Source organism: Condylura cristata, unplaced genomic scaffold (assembly GCF_000260355.1).
Source record: "Condylura cristata isolate star-nosed mole 26May11 unplaced genomic scaffold, ConCri1.0 scaffold00008, whole genome shotgun sequence".
In the NCBI taxonomy this organism is placed as follows: domain Eukaryota; kingdom Metazoa; phylum Chordata; class Mammalia; order Eulipotyphla; family Talpidae; genus Condylura; species Condylura cristata.
Genome location: NW_004567109.1, coordinates 30,066,124 through 30,076,493, shown reverse-complemented (window position 1 = coordinate 30,076,493; position 10,370 = coordinate 30,066,124). Strand labels below are relative to the sequence as shown.

General features: G+C 55.7%; 1 protein-coding gene across 1 annotated transcript in view; it reads left to right on the top strand.

The window, feature by feature from the left end:
• The window catches only part of LOC101634152 (NADH-cytochrome b5 reductase-like), a 15,436-nt gene extending 13,574 nt beyond the window's left edge, over positions 1 to 1,862 (top strand). Inside the window, exon 6 of the mRNA XM_004679497.2 lies at positions 406 to 1,862. Coding sequence (XP_004679554.1) covers positions 406 to 609 — 204 coding nt within the window. The 3' untranslated portion in view covers positions 610 to 1,862. The remainder of the gene's footprint in view (positions 1 to 405) is intronic.
• The last annotated feature ends 8,508 nt before the right edge of the window (positions 1,863 to 10,370 follow it).

Genomic DNA, 10,370 nt, shown 5'->3' with positions numbered 1-10,370 from the left:
TGTCACACGCCCGCCCGCGTGCACCCGTCACACGCCCACCTGCACCTGTACAGCCACACACCTGCCCGCGCGCACCTGTCACACGCCCGCCCGCGCGCACCTGTCACACACCTGCCCGCGCGCACCCGTCACACACCTGCCCGCGCGCACCCGCCACACGCCCACCTGCACCTGTACAGCCACACACCTGCCCGCGCGCACCTGTCACACGCCCGCGTAGATGTTACTGCTCTCACAGCCTGGGCCCCCCGCCCCCCCCCCCCCCGCCCCTGTACTCTGGCATTGCTTACCTGAGCAGCGACCACACCAACCCTTTTGCCTCAGTTTCCATGTTTGTCAGAGAACTGGCTGTGTGGACTCTGAGAAGCCCCCTGTAGTTAGCCCCGCTGTTTCTCACTATTCCAGGAGACCTCCCCAGAGCAGCTTCCCTGGAGTTACAGGGAGAAGACCCGCTTTGGCCGCCTGACCCAGGACCTGGTGGCTGAGCTTGTGGGCTCCTGTCGGAGAAAGCCCTATGCATTGGTCTGTGGCTCGGCCGAATTTACCAAGGACATGGCCAGGTGCTTGCAGCATGTAGGCCTGACAGAGGACTCCTGCTTCTTCTTCTAGCCCTGGCCTGCCTTCCTAAGCCCAGTCAGGGCCTGCCTGCGGGACACAGGAAGGAGCACTGACTAGTCAGAAGATGTGGAGAGGCCCAGACACTCGCTTACCAGGTGACCTTGGGCAAATGTCTTTACCTCTGAGCCAGACTGGCCTCCCTATCTCTCGTGTACCCCAGCAGGTCACTGTCTCCCTAAGGCAGGCATCCGCTGTGTGGAGGGAAGATGGGACTGCAGGAACCATGGGGGTAGAGTAGCCAGTCTGGAAGGAAGCCAGGAGGAAGCCAGGTGCACACTGAGCCCCAGTTTGAGCAGCAGCTGGCAGAAGAAGGGTCGCAGGCTCTCCCAGGGCCCCTCAGCTTAGAGGACGTGGAGGGGCTCCTTTGGACCATGCCTGGGAATGCTGGTTTCCAAGCCCGACTTCACAGGGACTGTCCTGTTGGGGGCTCAGTGCTGGCTCAAGTTAGGTGCTTGCTACATGTTTAGAGGACAACCACGAGGGAGATTGAGAACTCTTTGAAAGAAGGATTTGAAAGAGGAAAGTGCCCTGAGCCTCACCCAGGGAAGGATCTGGTTCTGTGACCTGACCACCTTGGATTACCTCTGTTTTATGTTGGCCCCGGCCTTTCCTGCAGCGAATAGCTCCAGCAGCTTCAGTGTCCCTGGCTCACAACCCCAGCCCAGAGTCCTTTCTCCAGCAGAAGAGGCAGGAAAGCAAGCAATAGCCCCTCCTTCCTGCACACAGCCAACTCAGCCTTCAGCTCAGGCGCCCTGGTGACGGTTGCTATGGAGATCTAAAGATAGAGCAGGAGTCAGGAGACCTGGGTCCTTCTCCCAGCTCTGCCCACTGAGTGGCTGCTGATTCCTTCCCACCCACCACTCCCCACCATCCTGCATGAGGCATGCCCTCTCCAGGGAACCGGCATTCCTGGGCAGCGTACTGCAGTTAATGGATTCTGCTTTTCGCAGCCTGAGCTCCGGTGTGCAGCACCAGCTCAGACTGGCTACAGGCAGTCCCAGAATTGGAATATTAAAATGTGGAATCTCAGGATCCGAGAGCCATTGAACGGGAGAGTTCAAATTTTACAAGCATAGAATGGCAGTCCTCAATTCACCGGAGATTAAGATGCAGGACTCAGGAAAGCATCCACCCTAACAGATACATTGTATAAGTGGGAAAATCAAGGCCACATGAGGCCAAGTGTGCTACCCACTGAGGTTCCCATTGCGTGCCCGGCCAGCCCCAGAAGCCTGGTCTCCTGTTTTCCACCCTGTGCGCAGAGTTCTGTACTTGTGAAAGAGGCTCCCCCGGACCCTGGGTTTCTTGCATGGCAACAGTGGTGCAAGTTGCAGATGGAGTGTCCAAGCTCCCCTTCGGCCACAGCAGTTCCATTTTTATCCCATTTGTATATTGGAGCTATTTCCATTTGTGGAAAAGGATCTCTCCGTACTGCCCAAAAAGTTGCAGTAAATGTCTGTGCTGTTCATGTTCAGTAAATAATAATGTCGGGAGTTGGGGGACAGGGCCACAGGTTGCAAACCAGGCTTCAGAGGCAGAATTGGCCAGAGGTTTCATGGACAGATAACCATGGGGGATTCTGTTTGTGACCTTCGCCAAGAATCAGTGTACACGCTCACATGAAGGACTCTGAGAATTCCAGTGGTAAACAGGCTCTCTTCATTTTATTAAATACTGAGTTTCCCACCTTAACGACAGAACTTGTTTACCCTCTGGACGCTCTTGAGACCAGATAACCTGGAATACACTTTGGGAAACGTTGGTCTGTTGGCTTCTGCGCGGCATACTGGGATGAGCGGGAAGGCCTCGCTGAAAGAGAGGCAAGAGGGACTTTGTTCTCCTGCTGGTGGCTCTGGCAAGACCCTTTTCATCTCAGGGCCTCTGAATCTGGGGTCCTTCTCACACTCCCTGCACTGTCAGTGGCGTATTTTACTGACTTACTCATAATACTCCTGGACTTGCTCTGAGGCCAGACTGTCACAGGCACCAGAGACACATGAGTGAACAGGCAGACGCAGCTCTGATCGGCTCCTCCACGGAGCTGACAGACCAACAGGGAGGACAGAAGTTACTCTTGTAGCTCCGAGAGGGACAGGTGTTGTGAAAAGGGAAGCCAGGAGAGGGGAGGGCAAGGGTTCTGGCCTTGTCTGCAAGGGACCGGGAGACATGGGGATGTAGGCAGAAACACAGGATGGGGGTTTCTGCCCTTCCTTAGTTAGGGGTGGTGGGTTGAGTAGAGGTATATGTCTCTTTATTGCACTTTTGACATTCGATGGTTAGACATTAGACAAGACCTCGCAGTGATAGTCTGCAGCCCTCCCCCGGGGCATCTGTGGTCTGGCAGCTGGTGGAGTCTCTAAGCAGGGCCATGGGTGAGCGCCCAGCCATTCCTTGGTGCCCAGATGCCAGAGGGCTCACATCATCCAGAGGCGAGAGCTGAAGGGTCGGTGAGCCCCAGAACAGGGCTGGGCGAGATGAGCGAGGACAGCCCTCTTTGAACAGGGGTGAGCCCGTCAGCTGCCTTCCTCCCTCTGCAGGTAGCACCCTGCAGCTCCACGCCACCTTGACAGGCACCACCTCCAGGTCCCCTGCTTGGTCTCCCACCTCCACTTTTCCCCTTACCCCTGCCTCTCCACACTCGGGCAGGCTGAATTTCTCCGCTATGAAGAACACTTAACCTGAGAGCTACCCTCTTAACAAATGTTTCGCTGTGTAATACGGTGCTGTTGCGTGTGGGAACAGTGTTGGGCAGCCCATTTCCAGAGCTCATTCAGACCACTGTTTGGACCATGCAGATCTGAGCCCGTTACTCCCTTGCTTGAAACCTTCAGTGGCTCCCTGTTGTCCTCAGGATATGACGTCTCGGCTTTGCTTCCTCTCCAGATTTTTTTTTAAAGATTTATTTATTTATGCATATAAGAACTGGGGTACGGGCCAGAGTTGTGGAGGGTGAGAGGATTCACCAGAGACAGAGTGGGGAGCAAAACAGGCAGATCGATGAAGTACACTGCTGAGGAGAGCAGCAGACAGGTCAGGAGAGGTCTGCCGCGCCATGTGGGTCAACCCCTGGCCAGCGATTGAACCCGTGCTGCAGTGGCTGCAGATAGCTTCATAGTGCCAGTTTTAAGCTGTTGTGCCACTAGGGAGGGCCCTTCCTCTTCAGATTTACCCTACCTCGTCCTGAACTCTTCTGCTCCAGCCGTGTTCTCTTGTGCCAGTCAGTTCCTTCTCACCAGCTACCCCCTATGCCCAGGCCACCCTTCCACCCTCTGTTCTCTACTGGCTTTTGAGAGCTGAGTTCAGTAGCCCTTCTTCTGGGGAGCCTTGCCTATCTCTGCCCCTCAGGCTGGGTGGGGAGCACATTGCTGTGCGTTGTGCTGTTGGGTAGCTGCATGATCAGCGTCTCCATTGGGTGAACACAGCACAGCCACAGCCCATGCTGGCTGGGGCCTGTTGGTTGTGTCCCCAGTGTGGGAGTGGTCCAGAATCCCAGAACATGCAGTAATAAACAACTAATATTCATGGAGCCCTTTGCAGTTTGCAAGGTACTTTTCATCTACGTGGAAACACCCAAATGCATGTCATTTTTTTTTTTAATCCCGATTTACTGATGAGGAAACCAAGCTTCCTCGACATTAAATAATTCTCTATGGTCATGTGAGGGGGATGCACAAGTTCCAGCCTGCTGCAGCTATTGTCCAGGTTGTATGTGTATGCGTACATCAGGAGATATGGAGAAGATTTTCACTGCTACAGCGTTTGAACCAGTAAAAACTACAAAGTCCCCATGTCCATCAGCAACAAAATGGAGAGGTAAACTGTGTTTAGATAGACCCGCAGTTGACATGAGTGACTGGCCCCCATGTACCAGCACTGATGTCCTGCAAGCGCTGGGGTGGAATGAGGAGGTGCACTGAGCTATCAGCATTTAGAACATGCAGAAACACAAAATAATGCTGAACACCAGGAAGCACAGCCTCTCCCTCGGAAAGGGGGGGCCTCTGAGGGCAGAGGGAGGGAGTAGGTGGGGGCCGGAGGGAGCTTGAATCTGTATCTCTTTATTACAAAGTATCTGGACAAGTATGGCAAGTAAGAACATCTGGTGAATCTGGGTGATGGGCTCACTGACGTCTACTAGTTTCTACCTTTTTCTGTGTTTGAATAATTCCATAATTTAAAAAAAATGGTTAAATACGCCTCATCAAGGTACTTCAGAAGCAGATATAAAAACGTGCATTCCCTCTCCCCACCTCAGGGTAGGTTGTGCCCTCTGCTGCCTACAAACTTTTCAGCCTTTGAAGCTATTTGTGCGCCCACTACCGGCCCAGACAGTGAGTGGTGTGAACACCACCAGCGCTCGCGGCCGGTCCCTCTTTTCCTCAAACACTCAAGCCAGAGAGCCTTCCCAGACATCACAGTTTGGGGTGCCTGTTTCTTTTTAAACTTTATTTTGTCTTTCCTTTTAAGTGAGGCAGACGAGATTCCAGGCTCCTACAGTTTCTGTAAGTATCCGGAGCAGGTAACTTGGCCTCTCCGAGCCTTACTCGGCTGTAAAACGGGGCTGGGAGCACCTTCTCTGGGCTGGGTGAGGGTGGAGGAGCGTGTTTAGTGCCCAGGCGCGGCAGCTGGCACAGACGGGTAGCAACAGGGCCCTCCGCAGCAGCGTCTGAGGACAGCTCTGAGTCTCAAGCTTCTCACTATCAAGAATAACCCTTTTTGTTACTTTTCCCATGCTTTGGAAGATTTTGATCCCAAATTGCATGTATTAAGTCATTATTAATTTAGCTCCCATTTTTTATTAATCAAAGACTGCCCCTCAGAGCTTCTGATCTGTAAAGCCAGCTGGAGCTGCACGTGGTGGACATAATTCCAGCCAGAGGCAAAGGAACTCAGCAGCCTGTGTGGCCTGGTGGCCTGAGGAGGGAGAGTGTGGATAGGGTCTTACTCATTTTCTTTTTTAATTGACCATGAGTTGTGGAAGCTGCTGGGCTGGCCCAGGTGGGTGCTGCTTCCCTAGATTGCTAGCTGACAGGCTGGTTTTCGATGCCAGGCTGTGGTACAGGGCCCCCGCAGGCTTAGCCGCCTCTCCTCCCGCCCCCAGTGGGCTCACTCCAGATAGAGGGTGTGCACCAGTGCCCACAAAAGAGCCTGGGGTTCGCATAGTGGGAGCTGGCAAAGCTGTCTGCATGTGGCTCCATCGCTGCAGGCACCTGTACTGGGTTCAGGCCCCTTCTCCCCTGAAGATGGACACACTTGGTATCCAGTGCAAGGCAGGGTGCCCAGAGGACTCCCAGGATGTACTGTTCGTAGTGCCTGAACTCTGGGTGTGAATGAGGAGTAAGGGGTGGGTGTGGTGGACAGGACAAGAAGTAAGGAGGAAGAGCAGTAAAGCTCTCAGACCCTTGGAGGTTGTCACCCTGGGACAGCCGCTGCAGCAGCCTCTCCTGAAGCAGGGAAAGACACTGGACAGTTTTCCCTTATGTAAACACAAACTTCCACTAACGTACCCTGGCTTGTCAAAGGTCTGGACTGGGCCACAGAAGCAGGACTAATGGCCATTAAGGAGGAGGGTCGAGGGAAGGGACAGGAGAAGGTAGCCATGTGGGAGGCATCCTCTGTGGGCCTTCCTTGCGCCTCTCCCCCATGGCCCTGCCAGTCCTTGTCAGGGATCCCCTTCTGTGAGGCTTCCCAGGTGAACCCACCTAGTGCTCGGAGCCCCGGCCTTGCAGCTAGCTCCACACTGACTGAATCCTGATGCCCTGCGGGACCTGTGCCAGCTGTCTCTGCTGCCCTCTTTCCCCATGAGCCGATGGCCCCCACTCAGGCCAAGCAGCAGAGCTGGAATGAGGGGGCTGCCGAGTGCTCAGCCCAGCTTGGTACTGGTCACAACTCAAGTTGTCACTTAGCCCTCACCCCCGTAAGCACAAAGACCCATGGGCGCAGCTCCTCACACTTTACAAAACCCTGTGCCTCTCAGATCTGGCAATTCGTCTTCAACCCAGGGAACTGAAGCAGGATTAGTCACCCCACTTTACACATGTGGACACTGAGTCTCAGGGGGCAAAGTGACTAGCTTGAAGTTCCTCAGCCTGTCAGGTGTGGAGCAAGCAGCCAAGTGCAGGGAGTTTCCAACCCCAACTGCTGCTGTTGCCACTAAACCATGGATAATAGCTATGACCCAGCTTTGTTGGGGGCCAGCAGCTCCCCAAAGGGCCCATTTTCTGCCTGGCTCCCAGCTTCCACCCTGCCCTGGGACTGCAAGGGGCCATGCTAGCTGGTCCCATCTCCCAGGAAGGCCCTTTGCCACGCGTCTCTGGACTGTAATCGGGAACAGCAGCCCCTGCCTTGCAGGGTTAGGCAGGTCAGTGAGGTTAGCTGTGGACAGGCCCAGAGCTCGGTGGGCCCCACACATGGCAGCCATCCTCCCTCCTCACTTTCTTCCCATTGACCAGGAACTGGAGGCAGGGAAAATGACCCCTTGTCTAGAACCTCTCAGGAAAGCTCATCCTTGGCCCGCCTAGTCTGGTGGGACATCATTTCCAGCATATGTCCTACACAGCCCAGCCTTAGGAATAGAGACAAGACAGGGCGAGTGTGAGAGAAGAAGAGACTCGAGCAGGTTAGGAGAGTGGATGTGGTTTCCTACTCGTGGGAAAGTCCCAGCCTTGGGCTAGTGTGTGGCTCCCACGGTGTGAGAAGCTAGCAAGACCCTGCGGGCTACCTTCCGCTGTCCTGGGGATCTCCAGCCTGTGACCAGCCTTCTCCGGGTTCTGTCTACTCCTGGGGCTGCTGCTTTCAGGCTCCCTCTTTCCTCTTTGACCTCTGTCTCATGTGCATACACACACACACACACACACACACACACACCTGGTATCTCTCTACAAGCCCTCCTTTTCTTCTTTCCCTTCTCCTTCATGTAGAAACCTCCCCCCACCCCATATCAGTCACACTTTGTTCACCCCATGTATTTCTACCAGGCTCCAGCAGAGGAAGTCTGTAATGTGATGCACCTTCTCACACTGATATTGTTGGGGGCGCTCCCTGGGTGCCACTATCTCCTGCCCAGACCCATGGGAAGCTCCCCTAACCGGGGCTCTGGTTAATGGAGGAATGAATCCCCAGGCTGGCATGACCTCCCTGTTCCCTACCATCTGCCTCACCCCTTTGCCAGCAGAAAAGGGAGGCGTTAGGCTGCACCCTTGCTGCCCCTGGGGCACCATTCCTGTACCAGGTACAGCAACAAGATGCAGCTATGAAGACAGAGCTGGCTTGGCGTGGAGGGGCAGAGTGGCAGTGCCTCCGAGCCTGGGGAGCTGACACATGCAGAGGTAGGCATGCCTGACACCAGAGGGGACCCTTTGACGCTGAGACGAGGCCTGTCGCCCAGCAGAGCTGCATGTCCCCCTGGAAATAGAGGTGCAGGTGTAAAGACCTCGTGTACAGGTAGAAAAGACCCCGCCGTTGGAAATGGTTGTGCACACACACACACACACACACACACAGCTCCGACATTTTCACTTCAGTGCAGATTCATTCCCTCAGAAGACCTTGTCCTGTGCTGGAGGGAGAGCTGGGTGTTAGGCGCATCTCCACAGGGACGGCGGGTGCCATCTGCGCAGGTGCAGAGGGGCAAAGAAAGATTCAAGTGCACAGTTGTAAAAGGGCAAGTGACTTCTGTGCCAGGATGCCCCTGGGAGCTTGAGGGCGGGTCCTCTGGCTCCATCTGGGCGTCAGCACCACAGGGCACTGGAAGGCCCCCAGGTGACCTGACTTGGCTCAAGGTGGCTCCGGCACGCCCTTTGCTCCCTCTCCACCACCTCCCCTGGGGACAGGAGAGACGCCATGGCCAGGCTGCTGCTTGGGGGCAGGGACAGCCAGGCAGCGGACGCCCCACCGAGAGGTGACTTGGAGGAGAGATGGGTTAAACAGAAACACTCAAGAAGCCCCCTGTGGCTTTGCGTCCACCCAGAAGGAACGCAGGCCAAGAGAAAACACGCAGCACACGGGTCCCGGCTCGCCACGCGCTGGCACTCTTCACGCACAGCGCACGTGTCGGCCCGTTTGACCCCACGAAGCACAACAGGGAGAAGCCATTCTCGTGTCACAGGAGAGGGACATGTCCAAGGTCACGCAGCTGGTAACTGCTAGAGCTAATGGTTTTCACCCTGTGGTCTGGGCTCTCAGAGCCTCATGCTTAACCACCATGCTGCCCCATGGGGCAGGGTTAAAAGCACAGGCTTGGACACAGCCACCTGTGGGCTCATCGCGATGGATGAGTAAGTACAGTGACAGAAACAGAAACAGGTGCACACACAGCCCCTCCCCCACCCGACTCACGGTGTCAGGGACAGTCCCTGGGCCTCCAGTGTGGGGTGCTGCAGATCAGCCGTGGAGAGGAGGCCATCGCTCTGGGCAACACCCCGGGCGGTGTAGAGGTGGATCCTTGGCTGGGTGTTGGCACAGCTGATGTGACTCGGCAAGGATGCTCCCTGGCTGTGTGAACTCCCTAGGGGTCTAGTTGGGGGCTGTTGATGTTGAGGGAGCTGGGAGGCGCTTTGGTGGTCACTACCGGTCTCCAGCCCGACAGCCTTGGTCTTTGCTATCCAAATCCTGGCCGCCGTACGCCTAGTCTAAGCCCACCCTGATCTGCTCATCCTCGCCTGGGAAGGTCTGGGGTGGGCGTGTGTCTTAGCTTGGGTGCTTCAAACACTGGCCTTGAGACAAGGATTTCGAGGTATGTGGTTTATTTAGGAGAAAGAGGGGATGCTGATAAGATTCAGTGACCAGAAAGCTGTTGGTGACCAGGATGCTTGGAGGGAGTACCGCCCCGAAGACCTTGGAGGAAAGAGGGGAGGGGAGAAAGTGAAGATGAGAAGTGTAAACCTGCTTTCTGGAAGCCTGACTGTGAAAGCCAGTCAAAGGCTAGGGTGGGAGCTGGAGTGAAACACAGGTGGGTGGAAAGTGTTAGTCACCCCCACAGCAGGGAGATTTGTGTGTGCTAAATGTGGGCGGGAGCAAGCCAGCCAGGCAGGAGCAGCTGAGGCCATGGAGAAGGCAAAGCAGCCAGGCTCCGGCCTGTGGGAGCCGTGGGCTTCCGGCACAGGTAGAAGGGGTGGCCTTGGACAGCTTTCCCCAGATCCTGGAGGGAAGGGGTGCAAACGCACGGGGGACAGGGTGAGAGCTAGAAGCTGAAGGCATTTCTGCTTTATGGGGTTTCTTGCCTTTGCTCCCCAGGAGGGATGAGGTCATTTGCAGGTGGGGTGCAGGGGTACTGTCTTGGGAAGACCAGTGCCCATCTCAATCACTTCTGTGGAGAGTCAAAAGAGAGAAAACATGGAAAGACTGGGGGTGGTGGGGTTCTGAGGTCCTAGGTGAGGCTAGAGCCCGAGACTGGGCACCGGGGTTGACGACGTGGCACAGCGTCCAGGCATAGGGGAGACTGTGACCGCTGGGCTGTGCAGCAGGGATCCTGCAAAGGGAGGCCAGGTACCCTGATCCTGGAATTGAAGCCAAAGAGAAGCAGATGTTGTACCAGGAGAAAGGTGAGAGACGGTGGTTCCGGGTGTGGGAGGAACATGTCACAGGCATGGGGTTGGGGCGGCGCGTGCAGGGTGTCTCGGCACGAGTGGTGGGTGTTGCCTCATGCCGCCCACATCTCAGGGCTGCCCCATTCTCAGGCACACATTCTCAGACAGCTCCTGCTGCACCCCCAGTACTTGCAGGCCAGGTCAGCACTTCCTGGGGGTGACACC